This window comes from Macaca fascicularis, chromosome 3 (genome assembly GCF_037993035.2).
Source record: "Macaca fascicularis isolate 582-1 chromosome 3, T2T-MFA8v1.1".
Lineage (NCBI taxonomy): Eukaryota > Metazoa > Chordata > Mammalia > Primates > Cercopithecidae > Macaca > Macaca fascicularis.
In genome coordinates this window covers 143,613,606-143,633,298 of record NC_088377.1, presented here as the reverse complement: position 1 = coordinate 143,633,298, position 19,693 = coordinate 143,613,606, and the positions used below count along the sequence as shown (strand labels likewise).

At 37.2% G+C, this 19,693-nt stretch overlaps 1 protein-coding gene across 12 annotated transcripts in view; it reads left to right on the top strand.

Annotated features, from left to right (window-relative positions):
• PHTF2 (putative homeodomain transcription factor 2) overlaps positions 1–19,693 on the top strand; it is a 159,506-nt gene that overhangs the window by 28,424 nt on the left and 111,389 nt on the right. For all 12 annotated transcript variants that reach the window (XM_074035677.1, XM_074035673.1, XM_045388652.2 and 9 more), the window contains exon 2: positions 12,080–12,159. Coding sequence is in view for 10 of the 12 variants with exons in the window: in XM_074035673.1 (XP_073891774.1) it covers positions 12,115–12,159 (45 nt within the window). In the remaining 2 variants the exon portion in view is untranslated. The remainder of the gene's footprint in view (positions 1–12,079; positions 12,160–19,693) is intronic.

Below are 19,693 nucleotides of genomic sequence, written 5' to 3'. Positions count from 1 at the left end.
TAACAAAAAACCCAAATAATGCTCAAGGAATGGTAGAGTAAATTAATTCATCTGTGGTTGTACTTTGGTTGGTAATAGTAATACTGAAGTTAAGAAACCCTGAAATTTAAAAAGTTGCTTTAAAAGACATATCAGGTGGGTTGGTTGTACCCATCAGGAAATTCTGCAGAGGGCTTTGTGGTTAGTATCAAGATTATAACTCTAGGCCATGTATAGTGGCTCACGCCTGTAATCCCAACACTTTGGGAGGCCGAGGCGGGCAGATCACTTGAGGTCAAGAGTTCAAGACCAGCTTGGCCAACATGGTGAAACCCTAAAAATTCAAAATACAAAATTTATGTAGGAAAAAGATAGCAACATGTATGTTTGGTACTATCTGCTAAAAATACAAAAATTAGCTGGGTGTGGTTGCATGCACCTGTAATCCCAGCTACTTGGGAGGCTGAGGCACAAGAATTGCTTGAACCCAGGAGGCAGCAGTTGCAGTGAGCCGAGATTGCACCACTGCACACCTGCCTGGGTGACAGGGTAAGACTCCATCTCAAAAAAAAAAAATTGTAACTCTAGGCTGGTCGTGGTGACTCACGCCTATAATCCTAGCACTTTGGGGTGCCAAGGCAGGAGGATTGCTTGAAGTCAGGAGTTTGAGACCAGCCTGGACAACAAAGTGAGACCCGGCCTCACAAAAAGCAAAAAAATAAAACAATATTAGCCAGGCGTGATGCTGTCCACCTTTAGTCCCAGCTACTCGAGAGACTGAGGTGGAGGAACTCTTGAGCCCAGGAGTTTGAGGCTACAGTGAACTATGATTTCACCATTGAACTCCAGCCTAGGTGGCAGAGTGAGATCCTGTCTCCTAACAAAGAGATTATAGATATAGGAATTCACTTAGATTTTGTAACAGCACAAAACACTTTTATTAGTACAGGTTTAGAGAGATGTTACTTGCCTGTAGTTTTTCTTCTTAGATTATGTATCATCTTCTAGCCCAAAGTACACAGACTATGCATTGGTTCCATTAAGGAAAATAAAAATTACAGATACTCATTTTATGACAGGTATAATAGAAAATGTATAGCTGTTTATTAGACCTTATTTTGCATTTCGTTTAAAATTACAACTTTGACCATAAAACATGTGGTGTTTATTCTTCCAAACATTTCCATGAAATATTATCCTCATTCCAGATGAAGAATTAAAATTGTTCCTATAACTTGTAATAATTTATAGGTCACATGATTACAAAGTAGGAGCCCTGAAACTAGTAGGAGATTGCATTCTTTTTGTTTAGCTTTTGTATCAATATGAAAGATGTGATTTGAACCTTAGCATTTATTACCCTTTTAAGGGCAGAGCAACTTTGTTCCCAGTTTTCAAGGTCTAAAAATGTCTTGTTCTGGTTGTGGAGAAGGCAGCTGAGTTATATTTAACTTTAGCATTTAGGAATGGTGTTAGATTAGACTTTAACGTACTTTCATTGGACCTTTTAGATTTGCAATATATAAAACCTTTTAAATCTTACATATTGGTGACTGAGTGACAGATCAGTAAATAAACCAACCATATTTATTATACTTCATGATATCTTTGTACCCTTTAATGTTATGAAAAAGTATGTTTGTTTATGTGCGTGTTGGGGGAGTACAGGAGTTGGACAGGTAGAGTTTTCAATTCTAGCCCTTAAATTAATTAGTCTGTGGTGGTACTTTGGTTGGCAACTTTTTAATTTGATTTGTAAATATTTGTGTTTAATATAGGCGAAAAGTTTTAGGAAAATTCAGAGATAATAAAGACATTGGACTACTCTCAAAGAACGTATAGGTGGGAGGTAGGGACACAAACAGAAAAGTACACTAAAGTCTATATAAAACAATATATTAAGTATATAGCAGTCCCCCTTATCTGTGAGGGTTATATTCCAAGATCCCCAATGGAAACCTGAAGCCACAGATAGTACCAAACCTATATTTGCTATGTTTTTTCCTGCATATACATACTTATGATAAAGTTTATTTTATAAATTAGGTACAGTAAGACAGGGTCCCCAACCAGTTGGTCTGCAACCTGGCAGGAACTGTGGGCTGCACAACAGGAGGTGAGTGGTGGGCAAGTGAGCGAAGCTGCATCTGTATTTACAGCTGCCCCCAGTCACTTGCATTACCATCTGAGCTCTGCCTCCTGTCAGCTCAGCAGCGGTATTAGATTCTCATAAGAGTGCAAACCATGTTCTCAACTGTAGGTGAGGGATCTAGGTTGCATGCTCCTTATGAGAACCTAATGCCTGATTGTGTGAGGTGGAGTTGAGACAGTGATGCTAGCTAGCACTGGGGAGCAGCTGCAAATACAGATTAACATTAGCAGAGAGGTTTGACTGCACAGAGACCGCAATAAATAAATTGCTTGCAGACTCATATCAAAACCCTATCAGTGAGTTGAGTGCTTCATTTTTACAGCTGTATCTGGTGACAGGCTTTAAGTCAGAATCCAACACTTAATTTTAGTCCATGCATGGCTCACCTATTATTTTACTTACCTTGTCCATCCACACGTCTTTCTCACACTGCACTTACCTCAGTCACAGATTTGGTTAAGCCCACAAGCTAGCCTTAGCCAAAATGAGTAAATAACAAAACATTACTAGAGAGCTTCTTTGTAAAGGGGGAAGACCCAGTGATGAGACAGCAGAAGACTGTAAGACTGCCAACAAAAAGAAAGCTGCATTTAAAAGAATACCAAGAGTCCCACTTAAATTATGGGTTCATTGCAACAGGTGATTCACATTCTCCAGGCCTGCTTTGTATATGTGGTGACTAGCTATCCAACAAAGCCATGAAACCTTCAAAACTGCGTTGTCACATGGAGACCACTTATCCTGCATTAAAAGACAAGGCTTTGGAGTTTTTCAGAAGAAAAAAACATGAACCTGAAGAACAGAAGCAATTATGGAAGGCCACCACTTCATCAAATGTGTCTGCACTGAGAGCATTATTCTTAGTGGCTAACAGTATTGCTAAAGCTAAGAAGCTGTTTACTATTGGTGAAGAGTTGATCCTGCCTGCTTGCTGTTAAGGACATTTGTTATGAACTTTTAGGAGAGGCTGCAGTTCAGAAGGTGGCACATGTTCCTTTTTCAACTATTACCATAACTAGATGCTTTGATGAAATAGAGGATATTGAGGCACAATTGTTAGGATTAATGAGTCACCATGGTGTGCAATCCAGGTTGACAAGTCTACTGATGTTGACAACAAGGCCGTAGTGCTTGTTTTTGTGTCATATACTTCTCAGGAGGATGTGCATGAGGATATGTTATGTGCCCTTTTGTTGCCAACCAGTACCACAGCTGTAGAACTGATTTGGTGATTTTGTGTTGGTATATACATGAACGGAGTGGCTGCCATGACTGGACAGCTTTCTGGTTTCACTACTTCGGTCAAAGAGGTTGCTTCTGCATGCGTGTCTACGCACTGTGTCATCCGTATGCTGACTAGGCACAAAATGTCACCCAAACTTAACCAACATTTTCAGGATGTGATTAAAATTATCAACCACATTAAAGTACATGCCTTTAGTTTATGTCTGTTTGTGCAGCTCTGTGAGGAAATGGATGCAGAGCACACACAGCTTCTCTTATCCACAGAAGTAAGATGGCTTTCTAAAGGTAGATCAGTGGCCAGAGGTTTTGAGTTACAAGGTCTCTCCAGAGATTTTTTTTTTTTGAGACAGAGTCTTGCTCTGTCCCCCAGGCTGGAGTGCAGTGGCGCGATCTTGGCTCACTGCAAGCTCTGCCTCCCAGGTACATGCCATTCTCCTGCCTCAGCCTCCCGATTAGCTGGGAGTACAGGCACCCGCCACCATGCCCAGTCAATTTTTTGTATTTTTAGTAGAGACGGGGTTTCACCCTGTTGGCCAGGATGGTCTCAATCTCCTGACCTCGTGATCTGCCCGCCTCGGCCTCCCAGAGTGCTGGGACCACAGGCGTGAGCCACCGTGCCTGGCTTTTTATTTTTATTTTTAGAAAAATTGTTATCACTGGCAGCACATTTCAGTGACACAGAATGGATCACAAAACTTGCTTAATTTGTGTGACATATTCAGCCTGCTCAAAGAACTCAGCTTGTGACTTCAGGGGAGAACGACAAATGTGTTCAAGTCAGTAGATAAAGTGGCTGCATTCAAAGCCATACTGGAATTATGGGGGTGACGAGTGAACATTGAGGGATTTTTTTGACATGTTTCAAACATTAGCAGAGATTTTGAGAGAGACTGAGCCAGGACCTTCTTTCTCCCAGCTGGTGCATTATCACCTATCTCAGCTTTCAAAAGAGTTTGAGCATTACTTCCCAACCAGAAAACACCCCCGAACTGGGAAGTAATGGATCTGCAACCTGTTTGTGAATAAGCCAACTGTATTGACTTTGTCCATGCTAGAAGAGGATCAACTGATTAAGGTCGCACATGATGGTGGCCTTAAAAGTATGTTTGAGACAACTTCAAATCTCCATACATTCTGGATTAAAGTCAAGGCGGACTGTCCTTGCCACAAAAACACTGAAAAGTCTGTTTCCATTTCTATCATCCTATCTTTGTGAAGCAGGGTTTTCTGTAGTATAGTTGACAGCAACCAAAATGAGATTATGGAATAGACTGGACATAACACACTTTGGGTGTCACTGTCTCCCATCATCCCCAGATGGGACCATCTAGTTGCAGGAAAAGAAGCTCAGGACTCCCACTGATTTCTGCGTTATGGTGGGTTGAATAATTATTTCATTATATATTATAATGTAATAATAATAGAAATAAAGTATACAATAAATGTAATGCTCTTGAATCATCCCAAAACCATCTCCCCACCCTGGCCATGGAAAAATTGTCTTCTACAAAACCAGTCCCTGGTGCTAAAAAAGGTTGGGGACTGCTGCAAGTAAGAGATAGATAATAACAAATAATAAAATAGAACAGTTATAACAGTATACTCTAATGAAAAGTTATGTGAATTTGGTCTCTCTCTGTCTCCAAATATCTTATTTTACTGTACTGCAGTGACTACAGTAACTGAAATGTGGAAAGCAAAGCCTTGGATAAAGGGGATGCTACTGTAAGGGGAACACAGAACAGGATGAGAAATATTGAATGGAAGAATTTGGGAGAAACATATGGAGAAAGTGAAATTTTGGAGGTCTTGTCACAATCTTCCTTGTTTTAGAAAAAGAAGTGTTAATTTTGGCACAGAGGTAGAAAATGTTGAAAGGATGGGATGGTTGAAACAAGTTGTATGAGAAGATGATGAGCAATAATGTTGGACAATTAAGGTCAGATTGTAGAGAGTCTAAATACAGTACTTGTGGATTTTATTTTGTAAGCAGCAGAGAATGATACAAGGTTGTTGGAATGGAATAATAATATGAGGGCCTGAAGAGATTTATATAAACTACTTTTAACAAATTAAAAGCTCTTTAGGGCCCAGCGTGGTGGCTCATACCTGTAATCCCAGCACTTTTGGAGGCTGAGGTAAGAAGATTGCTGAGGACAGCAGTTCAAGACCAGCCTGGGCAGCATAGTGAGACTCCATCTCTCTCTACAAAAAATTTTTAAAATAGCCCAGTTTGGTGGCATGCAACTTTAGCTACTCGGGAGGCTAAGGCAGGACAGTCGCTTGAGCCCAGGAGTTTGATGTTACAGTGAGCTATGATCAAGCCACTGCACTTCAGTCTGGGTGACAGCGAGACCCTGTCTCTAAAAACAAAATAAATAGATATTTTTTATTTAGTCTAACAGTTTCTACTATGTTAAATTCCATATATGTAACACTTTTAAGAAGTAATATTAATGTTTTTGGGTGTGTTAGTAAGAATTCAGAGGAACTTCTGTACATTATTGGAATTGGTGACCTGAGAGGAAGAAGCTGAAACAAAATTAATATAAGCAGAGGGTTTATTTGAATCAAGCTTGAGGATTGCAACTGGGAGCACAGATTTGAGTTGCTCTGAATATACTCTCCGATTAGCAGCAGTTCAAAGTGGATTTTTCCAGCCTGGGCAACATAGTGAGACCTCATGTCTACTAAAATTCAAAAAAATTAGCCAGGCATCGTGGTACATGCCTGTAGTCCCAGCTACTTTTGGGGCTGAGGCAGAAGGATCACTTGAGCTGGGAAGTCGAAGCTGCCGTGAGCCCTGATCGTGCCATGCACTGTAGCCTGGGCAACTGAGTGAGACTTTGTCTCAAAAAAAAAAAAAAAAAAAAAAGATTTTTTTTTCTTTTAAAGGGAAAGAAGAAGCAGTTCCTGAGTTGTTTACTGAGAATTTATGTTAAAATAACATAAACTATTGATTTGCTATACATTGTACTTTGTATCACAAATTCCAGAAACATGAAGATAAATGAGTGAGGCAGCTAGTCAGGAAGGAATGACTTTAAACAGTTGCCCCCCAGGCTTGGGTGTAGGGGCTTGACTGAAGTCCTATACTCACATGTCTGTGCTTGCATACCTCACATGGCTCAGACTGCTCTGAACTCTTTCTTTTCACACAATTGTTATTTAACCTTTGTTGAGTTGTGGAATATTTGGCTAGATGGCACTTGGAAAAAACTGAGGTCCAGAGAACTCAGTACTTATTCAAGAGCACACAGCTCTTAGTATCAGAACTTGGATCTAGAACCCAGTCCTCTTGATGCTTAGTCATTGCTTTTTATCTGCTGTACTTCCTTTACCATATATTACAGTGTACTGAGTACTTAGAGACAAAGAAAGACTGATGCCACATTTTTTCTTTAAGAGTATTTATATATGACCAAGTGACCTGTGTGATCACATATTGCTTTACATTTCTATTTAAATTACAGATTTTTGAGCATATATTGGTGCTAGAAGAGAGACATTAAGCTTCAGCATTTTTTAGTCCAAATGAAAGCTGGCCGAGTGTGGTGACTCATGCCTGTAATTCCAGTACTTTTGGAGGCTGAGGCAGGCGGATCACATGAGGTCAGGAGTTCGAGACCAGCCTGGCCAACATGGTAAAACCCAGTCTCTATTAAAAATACCAAAAATTAGCCTGGCGTGGTGGTGGGCACCTGTAATCCTAGCTACTGAGGAGACTGAGACAGGAGAATTGCTTGAACCCGGGAGGTGGAGCTTGCATTGAGCCGAGATCACACCATTGCATTCCAGCCTGGGCAATGAGAGCAAAACTCCATCTCAAAAAAAAAAAAAAAAACAAAAGAAAAAAAAAAGAAAGCTTCCTCTTGGAGGAGTAGGATTTGAGCTGATTTAGAAGGATGTATGAGTGGAGAAAAGGATGGAATAGGAATAATAATAACACAGGCAAAGTGTCAGAGGTGGAAATACATTGTTTTCTGAGCCTAGTTAGAGTCATGCCAGAACAGAGAATTTTGGTTCAGATAATGAGAGATGTACATTGTAACATTGTATAGTATTTGATATAATTTTTGTAACATGGGGATTGGTTAAAAATCTGACAATGTGGGAGACCCTATTTGTGCAAAGAGTACTCATGGGCATTATTATACAGTTGACCCTTGAACAATTGAGGGTTAGGAGTACTGACCCCTGTGCTGTGGAAAATTTGGCTATAACTTTTGAATACCCCAAAACTTAACTACTAATAGCCTACTGTTGACAGGAAGTCTTACTAATAACATAAACAGGTAATACATATTTTATATGTTATAGGTTTATGTACTGTATAATTACAATAAAGTAAGCTAGAGAAAAAGTGTTATTAAATTGTAAAGAAGGGAAAATAGGCCGGGCACAGTGGCTCACACCTGTAATCCCAGCACTTTGGGTGGCCGAGATGGGAGGATCACATGAGGTCAGAAGTTCGAGAACAACCTGACCAACATGGAGCAACCCTGTCTCTACTAAAAATACGAAATTAGCTGTATGTAGTGGCACATGCCTGTAATCCCAGCTAGCAGGAGAATCGCTTGAACCTGGGAGGCAGAGGTTGCAGTGAGCCAAGATCATACCGAGATTACACCATTGCACTCCAGCCTGGGCAACAAGAGTGAAAACTCCATCTGGAAAAAAAAGAAAAGAAGAAGAAGAGAAAATATATTTACTATTCCTTAAGTGGAAGTGGATCATGATAAAGGTCTTCATCCTTGTCATCTTCACATTGAATAGGTTGAAGAAGTGGAGCAGTTGGTTTTGCCTTCCTGGATAGCAGAGGCAGAAGAGGTAAAAGGGGAGGCAGGAGTAGCAGGCACACTTGGCATAACTTTTATTGAAAAAAATCCACATATAAGCGGACCAGCGCAGCTTACCCCCCATGTTGTTCAACTGTATTTGATTGAGATTCCGTAGAGGCAGACTTAACATACCATCTGTTCTGTACTCATCTTTTCCCACCACCCTGGTCTTTGGCATTTTGTGTGGAAATCAATACAGTAAATAAAGACACATACACACGTATGTTTATTGTGGCACTATTCACAATAGCAAGGACTTGGAACCAACCCAAATGCCCATCAATGATAGACTGGATAAACAAAATACTATGCAGCCATAAAAAAGGGTGAGTTCATGTCCTTTGCAGGGACATGGGTGATGCTGGAAACCATCATTCACAGTGTATTCTCACTCATAAGTGGGAGTTGAACAATGAGAACACATGGAGACAGGGAGGGGAACATCACACCCTGGGGCCTGTCGGGGTGGGGGACTCAGGAAGGGATAGCATTAGGAGAAATACCCAGTGTAGATGACGGGTTGATGGGTGCAGCAAACCACCATCGCACATGTATACTTGTGTAACAACCCTGCACGTTCTGCAGATGTACCCCAAAACTTAAAGTATAATTTAAAAAAAAGCAAAAAATAAAAAAAAGAAGAATTTCAGATATTTTGTTAAGGTGTGATAATTAAATCTGTGTCAAGGATAGTATTAGCTTAGAGTTAACCGCCCAATATTATGCCTGCAGTTAGCCCTATGGTTTTAGGATTGGATTATTTCTAAATAAATAAGTATTATGCATCATAATACCCATGCTTGTATCAGATCAGTTGATCAAAAAAGATTAAGATCCTCTAGTAAAGGTCCCCAGTAAGTTTTTTTGCTTTTTTTCTGTAAATAAACTTTAATATGATAATTTAACATTAAATCTGAGCTATCATGATGGTAGAGACTATAAAACTGTATTCCTGTACTATCTTAGAATCAAAGAACTTGGAAAGGCTTTAGAAATAATCTTCATTATTCATGAAATAACTTGACTTATTAATCCATGTTGTTTATACCCACGTGTAATTTGGGTATCTTTGAGTGTGCTTTGTCAGATATCCAGTTCAGAAATCTATCTCAGCATGCTATAAAACCTGTTTTAAAAATAGGTATGAGCCATTCAGTTTGACTGAAAGGTTGTTGACACAATGGAAAAACTATTAAATGAGTTTGCACAGAAAATCACCATTACTGAAGAAAGGTTTTTTGTTTTTGTTTTTGTTTTAAAAAAAGAAAATTCGTTGAATTTTTATTTCTATAGACCCAAATAAATATAGTTTAAAATATTTAGAACACTTTATATAACTAGAATGCTGTTAGATTTTTGGTATTTATCTAAGTGTAGCTAGGTAAACCAAATATATATATATAAAGTCTTTGCGATTATTTTCTTGTGAGGCAGGCAGTATTTTTCTCACTTTCATTTGAGCTTTTTCTTTTTTTAAAAAAACTATTATTTATATGTGAATGTTTAAATATTCCCTAAATATATTAAATATCTGATATGTTTAATAGACTGACAAAATCCTTTCACATTTTGTATATGAGATGTATATTATTTACATTGTTAGGGGGTTAGGAAAGAGGATCTTTATTTTGTTAGATAATCTGGAATATTTGTCAATAAAGATTGGGTAAAGTGAAAAGAGGGTAAGTGAAAAGTTGATATTCTCATCTTTTTGTACCATTTTTCATACTTTGCTTGAGGGGACAGGTTATAACCAATCTGGAAAGCATTTACAGTTGTCATGACAAACAAATATAATGAGGGTGTAATGTCTATTGAATAGTCCCCTAGCAAAATCAGTGGGGAAAACCTCTGGGATATAATGTGGTTAAAGTTAATAAATCATACTCAAAGGCTTCCAGGACAGAAAAACAAAAATGGGAAATTTTAAGTCAGTAAGGGAAAGCTTCCTCAAAAAACCCTCGTGAGAGAAATAAAGGTAGCCACACCTGACTGAGAAATTAGTGGAGGTGAACTTTGAAATCTGTAAATAATCCATGTGTATGTAATTGAGAATTGACATTGTAACCTTATGATAATTGGGTAGCTGTTTTTATTTTCAGTGTGAACAAAAACTGGTTGCATGTATTTCTCTTTAAACTGCTATGTTTAAAAAAGGAAATATAAATACTTTCTAGTTCCCAGATTGGGGAATTTTTTATGTGAAAATTGATGATAAAAATAATTGTAATTGAAAACCTACTGCATGTCCTGGACTGTGGCAGGCATCTTATGTATATTATTTATTGGTCACAAAGATCCTATAAGGGATGGGGAGGTACAGTTATTTCTAGTTTATAAGTGAAAGAAACAGGTTGAGAGAAATTCAGTGACTTCTTCAATTTTACGTAATAGATAGTGGAGCTAATATTTGAATTCAGGTCTTTTGACTGTATCCTTCTTTTCTTTCCATTATGTTAGGCTGTTTGTCAGGGATTTCAAAACATAGTTTGCTTGAATTTGATCAGTTAGAGTCACTAATATCTTAGGAAAGGTTATAAAATAATTTGGTTTATAACACTGTCAAAAATACAGGCATTAGATAAATTCTGCTTTAAATTTTAGAGGTTTATCATCTAAACATCTGAACTTGCTGATAATTTTTATTGTATCTGAATCTTAATATGCTCAAAAAACATGCATGCTCCCAAGAGTGATATATCAAACCTCTGGTACTTTGTTTACTGAGGCAAACTAGTAGTAGTGTTTCTACAGTTGGAGATCTGTATGTACTAGGATTGGCTCAGCAGGGTGCTTTACTCCCAGGATTTTCCTGAGATCATCCTGTGTGGCCTTGGATGATCCTGGTTTGTAATGAGTTCTGGGGCCAATAACTGCTTTTGAACCTGTTCTAGGCTAATCCTTAACACTAGACTAGAAGTACCCTCTATGCCAGTGTCATCTTATGACTAAAATAGTATTCTGGAGTTGGTGGGAATCAGTCTCAAATAACGTCTAGGGTTAAAGAATCATTAAGTTTAGTACCAATCCTGTTTTAGACAAATACAGAAAAGATGCTTATGAAATGGTTTTTGGTATTTGTCTTAGTTTAATTATTTTTAAAAGAGATTTGCAGTTATATAACATATCAACTGTTTTAATCTGTTTCTTGTAAGTTACAATTCAGTAGCTTAATTTTTTCAATAAAATAAACTTAGGGACTGTATTTTATAAACTGAAATATTAAAGTGTTTATTTTGATCTTTGAGGATTGTCATAATTACTTAAATGACAGTTAGCAAGCTGTGATATCTGGGAAGTCTTTAGTGTTAATTATTCCTGTGTATTAACTCTAATATTGGCTTAGTATTTAACATAAATACTTTTTGGCTTCTTGGGTTATTTTAATTCAGTTTTGTGTTTACTGAGTATCAGGGAAAATTAAATGTCATTATAAATTCTGTCATCTCTATTAAGCCATCCTTTAGCAACGGTAACTGACACTGGTTTTTAGAAAAAAACTACATTACTGATTGAATTAATTGGTTTCTTGTATGTGGATTTGTAGATGTACAATTTCTGGTATAACCTAGGAAATTCTGAAATTTATGTAAAATATTTTTTAAAAGAGACAATTCAACCTATTTTGTAAGAAAACAAGTGTTATTTATTCACGTAAATAGAACTTTCTTTTATTGTGGCAACTGATTTTTGTTTACTTAAGAGAACCTGTTGCTAAAATAGTAATGAGGAAGGGTGTAATATAAGTCTCGTCATACACCCCTTGCTCTGCAAGTAACCAGAGTGCTATGTCTGCATGCTGTTCTGTCTCCTTTTGGAAGGTGGAAACAAAGTCATTTGTATGTTTTTCTCTCTTGCACAGCCTAAAATGACCAATGTGTGATTTCAGTGGAATAAATGGCGTCCAAAGTCACAGATGCTATAGTCTGGTATCAAAAGAAGGTAAGTTGATAGTCAAAACTTTTAGCTTTCTAAATGTTTTAATTTCAAAAATATATGTTTATTTCATGCTATAGATGTTAGGATTTTGAGTGGAAAAGGAAGATTATTTTTATTTTCCTTGTACTTATTTTACTTCTAAATAAATGGGAAAGATGATGCCGAAAAATATTTTTTCTCTACTTTTTACTCTACAATAGCAAAGTAGCTAGATTAATTATAATATAATGCAAATCTCCAGGAGTGGATAAAATGAGCATTTTATACAAGCATTAACATTTTTCTTTAATTTTCTAAGAGAAAGATTAGCAGAGCTATTATGTAACAACAGTTATATATTATGTATCAACAGTTTTTAATTTGTTTCTTGTGAGTTACAATTCAGTAGCTGAATTCTTCAGTAAAATAAAGTTTTGGGGACTGTTTTACAACCTGAAATATTGAAGTGTTTATTTTGATGTTTTAGGATTGTCATACCTACTTTAAATAGCTGTATCATCTCATATATTTCAAAATAAGCTTTACCGATGTAATGTTTTTCTTTATAAAGTCCAAAAGAATATAGGCATTTTTGAAAATACAGTAAACTGTTTACTCCTAATGAGTGTTGTTTATATTCTTTAAAATTTACATTGTTTCGTGTAATACCTTAGATCTTTTGTGTACATAGTGAATTATATTTGTTTTCACATTTTAAAACATTTTGATACCTTATTCTTCAGGTGTCTGTTAACAAAATATAATGATACATTTAAAGCTTTTCTTATATGGTAGAAAAAACACACTTTTTTTTTTTTTTTTGAGATGGAGTCTGTCTCTCTCTTACCCAGGCCGGAGTGCAGTGGCATGATCTCAGCTCACTGCAACCTCTGCCTCCTGGGTTCAAGCGATCTCTTGCCTCAGCCTCCCAAGTAGCTGGGATTACAGACATGTGCTACCACGCCTGGCTAATTTTTGTATTTTTAGTAGAAACAGGGTTTCGCCATGTTGGTCAGGCTGATCTTGAACTCCTGACCTCAGGTGATCTGCCCACCTCACTTAGCCTCTGAAAGTGCTAGGATTACAGGCATGAGCCACTGCGCCCAGCCAAACAGATGATTTTAAAATTTTGTTCAATTGAAAATAAGTTATTTTAAAATTACTAATTTTAAAAGTAATTTTAAAAGTTAGACAAACCTAAGAATATGGCCTTTTTAAAGAATATTTTTTGAGACAGGGTTTCACTGTGTCACCCAGGCTTGAGTGCAGTTGCACACTCATGGCTCACTGCAGCCTCAACCTCTTGGGCTCATGTGATCCTCCTACCTAAACCTCCCTTAGTAGCTGGCATGGGATTATGGTCTGTTTTTAGATGTGTTATTTGTTTTCTGGGTAGAACATGACACAGGTATATAATTACATTTTTCATATGAGGTACTTTATTGGAAGTATTGATATCAGTATACTATTAATTGTCTTCTGTGTTTTTTAGTGCCTCCTTTTAAACTTTTAAACTTCCAGTCAAGTTAAAAATCAGTCTGCTTAGCTAAAGAGCTAAATAAAATTGTAAATTAAGGAAAACAAAACAAAAAAAAAACTTTAAACATTTTCCTGTCTGTATCTTTGAAAGTTTTTCTCTTTTCTAATTTCTACCTAATAAACTTTTTCTCTGTTTGGCTTTTTACATTAAACACTTTAGAGTTTACTGAAGATCATTTATAGAACATACCTGGTTGACTGACCTTTCTTGGGATCAGAGGGTGTGAAATATTATACTCAGATTCAGTTAGCCCTGTAACTGAAGTTAGCCCTGTAACTGAAATGACCCTCTTATCCAAGGGTCATTTACCTGGCAGCTTTGGATACATGCAACCAAAATATTCTCCAGAGCAACTATAAGAAATGTCATAAAATATACTAGCAAATGTAATCACATATTCTATTATATATTTATTTATTTATTTATTTTTAAGACAGGGTCTCACTCTGTTAACCCAGTCTGGAGTGCTGTGGCACAATCACGGCTCACTGCATCCTTGACCTCCTGGGTTCAAGTGAACTTCCCACCTCAGCCTCCGAAGTAGCTGGGACTACAGGCATGTGCCACTATGCCCAGCTAGATCTTGTATTTTTAGTAGAGACGGGGTTTTGCCATGTTGCCCAGGCTCATCACAAAAATTAGGGAGTTGCCAGAACCATTAACTGGATTTGATTTGCTCTATTTTTTCCGTTTGCTTTTAAATTTAATTTTATTGAAGAAATACATGTGAATATGTTGAAAGATTAGTGTTTCAAGGATTATTGCAAAAAAAAAAAAAAAAAAAAAAAGGCAGCCTGCAATACTATCCATCCCTATCCTTATGTAGTCTTTGAGTTTTGCTCCCCCAGAGGCAATCATTTTAAAATCTTTATAGCTCAGTGGTTCTGAAACCAAAGTTTCAAAGATGAGGAGTCCCACTCCTCATCCTAATGGCTTTTGATGGAATACTGGCATTTATATGTAGGAGTCAGAGATACAAAATGTCATACAACGTTCTAAACTAGGATTGGATTGACTGACTTTTTCTTTAAAGGAACAGATAGTAAATAATTTAGGTTTTGAGTCATAGGTCTCTGCTGCAACCACTCAACCTTGCGTTGCCATTGTAGCACAAAAGCAGCCATAGACAATATGTAAAATTAATGAGCGTGGCTGTGTTCCAGTAAAACTTAGTTTACAAAGACAGGCAAGGGTCTAGATTTGGCCTGTAGGCCTTGGTTTGCTGACCTATGCTCTAAGACAGCCTTTGTTGAATAACACCATTTTTAAAAATGATATTTCATGTTTTGAAGCATGCCTGCCTTGTTTTTTCTTGGTCATTTTATTGTAGATGTTACTTGTTGACTTCTGACTATATGATTAGGATTTAGCTTTTTTATAAGCTTCCCCTAAGTTTCCTCCCTCTATCGTCCCAGTGACTCCAAATTTTGGTTAAATCAGTATTTGGTGCTTACATTATTATGTTTGTGTATGTATCATTTAAAGATGTGTTATGTTGTAATATTTCCAATCTGTGTAACTTTTCTTTCCCTTTGCTTGGTTTTTCAAATTCTTTTACTAAGTCTCTGATGAAATTGTAACACTTCTTTTGTTGCAGTCAGTCATATTCAGGTATTATCTCTTCCTTTTTTCCTTTCTTGGAACTGACCCTCCTAGAACTCTCTGTTTTATCTAGTCCATACTGAATAGATTGTTCTTAAGTCATGTCTCCCAGCTGCCATCTTAATATTTTCTTTTATCATTAGCCTGAGGGTTCCCCTCACTGGCTTAGGTCATACAGATCTGTTTGTCTCTTAAATATATGCTTATTAAAAAAATTTTTAGAGGTGTTTATGCGTCAGTGAAATGAAGGCAGGAGAACTGCAGTTGTACTTACTGATTAACCACAGGCAAATAACTTTATTTCTCTGAGCATCAATTTCCACTTTTCTACATTGACTAACTAATAGTTCTCAGCCTGTTTTCAATCACGGACCCCTTTGAAATTGTGTTGAAAGCTAAGGATCATATTTTGAGAAAAATGTATATAATGTACATATACAGAAAATATCACATCTATCTTAAAACCCAGGTTAAGAAGCCCTGGATTATATGATTTTTAAAAGTTTTAATATTGTAATGCTCTTTGATTTTGTAACTATCATTCAATAGTATCCAGCTTATACTGAGTAGTATCCTTGTAAATAAAAGCCAAAAACATTTATCTTCATTTTCTTGAATATTTGTTTGGTAGTAACTCACTTCTTTTTATTTTTAAGGGAGGGTCTCACTTTGTAACCCAGGCTGAAGTGCAGTGGTGTGAACGCGGCAGACTGCAGCCTCGACCTCCTGGGCTCAAATGATCCTCCTGCCTCAGCCCCCCAACTAGCTGGAACTATGTGCCTATACATGCTATCACACCCACCTAATTTTTGTATTTTTTTGTGGAGATGGGATTTCACCATGTTTCCCAGGCTGGTCTTAAACTTCTGGCCTCAAGCGATCCTCCTGCCTTGGACTCCCAAAGTGCTGGGATTACAGGCCTGAGCCACCATGCCCAGCCATAACTCACTTTAGAGTCACCTTTCTCCACTAGAAAATTGTGACATTTTTATATTTATATTTGAATATTGAATGGCCAAAAGCCATCACTTGATTTGTAAACTCTTTTGAACATGAGCTATAATATCAGATGTGATATTTCCAGGAGAAAATGAAAACAAACTTTTAAATTATTATAAATGTGTACAGAAATTCTACTTAATTATCAAGTATTTTTAAATAAATTATTCTTTTGTTTTGTTTTGTTTTTTGTTGACATGGAGTTTCACTCTGTCGCCCTGGCTGGAGTCAGTGGTGCTATCTTGGCTCACAGCAACCTCTGCCTCCTGGGTTCAAGCAATTCTCCTGCCTCAGCCTCCCGAGCAGCTGGGATTACAGGCGCATGCTACTACAGCCAGCTAATTTTTGTATTTTTAGTAATGATGAGGTTTTGCTATGTTGGCCAGGCTGGTCTTGAACTCTTGACCTCAAGCAGTCTGCCCACCTCAGCCTCCCAAAGTGCTGGCATTATAGGCATGAGCCATTGCAACTGGCCTAAATAAATTATTCTATGCATGGTTTACTCTGAGATTTTAAAAGTCCTTTAATATCCAATTTTAAACTTCATTTTATGCTGTTGTAGCCTTCATAGTTATGAATAATTTTAAAGTTCCTATTGGTCTGAAGTAATTTTCAGTTATTAACTTGGAGGAACTGTTAATGCAACAAGAATGATAGCAGGGGAGAAACCAGAATAGTTTTTAGTTAATAATGAGCTACTGAATGTGTTTTGTAGCAAAATACTCTGCTTTCATATTTCTAGTTTCTCATTTCCAAGGATAGGGAATGGAGTTACTTATCTTTTGGAAGTTATTTGAAATAGGGACCTGAAGTTACATGTATTCAAAGATAATTGACACCCTGAGTATTCTTTTAAACAATATAATGACCCGTAAGATTCCACTGTGACTGTGCAGATAAAATTATGAGAGAATGAGGTTCTATTTTCACTGGATAAATATATAGGAGAAAAGTGGCTTAGAAAAACTCCCCAAATTTAAAAGGGGGAAAAAAAAGCACTAGCAACATTGTATAGTGATAGTAAAATAGTGAATTTAGCTTACAGGGCTAAAGAAGAACTGTATGATACGGATCTTGGTCATTGTCTTTAAGGAGTCAATTGGCAATGAGAAAACTAATGAATATGTTTAACGACTTTTAAATATGAGCCAGCATTGGGATTCATTTAGTAATTTAAATGAGAAACTAGCCTGAGTAATATGAACTTGACTGGTAACTGCTATCAATTGTAAATAGTTGGGAACACCTTTTTGGTAAAGTTCAGCCATGTTTAATGTGCGTGTGGGCATGTGCACGTGTGTGTGTGTGTGTGTGTGTGTCTACTTAAGTATGTGTAGGGCATTTCAGAGTACTAACTTGCCTAAGGTTGCACGGATGGTTCAAAAGTATTAAGTCTCAGCTTTCAACTCCAAAACCATGTGCAGTCATTTAATATTATCCTTCCTCCATCAGTCTCCTGGATTCTTTTGTAAGTAAGACAAATCTAACTCAAACTATCTTAAAGAGGGAAATTTATTGGCTTTCAAGCTAAACCGTGCTTAGTGGTGAAGCTTTTCTCAGGGTTGACTTAATCCCAGGACGAGAGCACCATCAGATGTGTCCGTCTGCCTCTTTTTTCTTACTGCTTTTCTAGAGTTGGCTTATTCCTTTCTCCATGTTGTGAGAACAAGCCCCAAGGTCCTTCCAGACTCCTTCTCTTTTAGCTCCTTGAGAAGAAAGGATGTGTGGAAGACTGCCATATAGGGGTTTCCTACCCAAAATTGTTCCTGACCTTTTTTCCTAGTGGAAGAGCCTCTACTTTGTTAAGGAATTCATTCCTCTCCACAGGCTTTATAGCCAAAGAATGTGTATCCAGAGTCTCAGAGGGGGTGAATCCTGGTAAGTCTAATCCAATCATGGCATTCTGTTTCCTTTGCCAGTGATTGGCATAGAATGGGACATGTATTCCAATTCTGGCTAATGAGAAATGAAGCCTTCTGGGAAAAGTCTCTCACATCCTAAAAACAACCAATAATAATAATAGCAAACTTTATGTGATACTTATTATGTGCCACTTTTTCAGTGCTTTACATATATTAAATAATACAGTATAATGATATGAAATAGAGGGTTGCCTTCCTGTCTTGGGACATTGGTGGGTGAGGCACGTTGCCTGAAATTAGTCTTCTCTTCTCTTCTCTTCTCTTCTCTTCTCTTCTCTTCTCTTCTCTTCTCAGCTCTTCCTGCCTGTCTTGCTCTGTCATTTAATCTGTTGTGCAGTGACACAGCCATGGCTCACTGCAGTCTCTGACTCCTGGGCTTAAGCAGTCCTCCTGCTCAGCCTTCCAAGTAGCTGGGACTGCAGGCTTGCACTGTCATGCCCGGGTAGTTTTCTTCCTTTTTTGCTTTTTTGTAGAAGTGGGGTCTTGCTCTGTTGCCCAAGTTGGTCTTGAACTCCTGGCTTCAGGTGATCCTCTTGCCTCAGCCTCCCAAAGTGTTGATATTGCAGGCATGAGCCTGCAAGCCTGAAGCTTTTATAGTGACTTAATTCCCATGAAAGGAGCTTTCTAATGGGCTGAGGATGTCAGAAATGAAAGATGGAAAGAAAACTTGAGCCTTTTAGGACTTTATGAACTGTAAAATTAATCAGTTCTGAAAATGACCTAATTTGGGATTTCTTACTGTGTGAGACAATAAATCCCTGTATTTTTTCAGTCATTTGAAGTTGGGTTTTTTAGTTTCTTGCTTCTGAAAGCATCCTAAGTGATACACAGAAGTGCCTTCTGAGGGGGTATGGTTTTCTATACATTCCTCTTGCCTTAGCTGGTTATAGTAGTAGAGAGAAAATTAAGATCTACCAAAAAGAAGTACTGAGCCATAGACAAAGGCGCTTATTACATTTTCACTTTTATGTCCTTTTCTTGAATGTACTTTTAAACTACCATGCTTTATAGTATAATAAGGTTGAAAGAGCACTGTGTATAGCATCGAGACCTCTATTTGATTTTGTGACATTTACCAGCTTATAATATTGAACATGTTATTTAATTTTTATGAGCCTCAGTTTTTTCTTTTTTAAGCTGCAGATAGTAATGCTTCCCTTGGATGAATCACACAGGTTGTGACAGGATAAGTCAAATTTAAATATAATTTTTAAATCTATTTTTATGTTTATGGGTACATAGTAGGTTTATATATTTATGGGGTACATGAGATATTTTCATACAAACATATAATCACATCAGTGTAAATGGAGTATCCATTACCTCAAGTGTTTATCGTTTCTTTGTGTTCCAAATGTTCTGATTATACTCTTTTAGTTATTTTAAATTGTACAGTAAATTATTATTGACTGTAGTCACCCTGTTGTGCTGTCAAGTACTAGATCTTATTCATTCTATCTAACTGTGGTTTTATACCCATTAACCATCTCTGTTT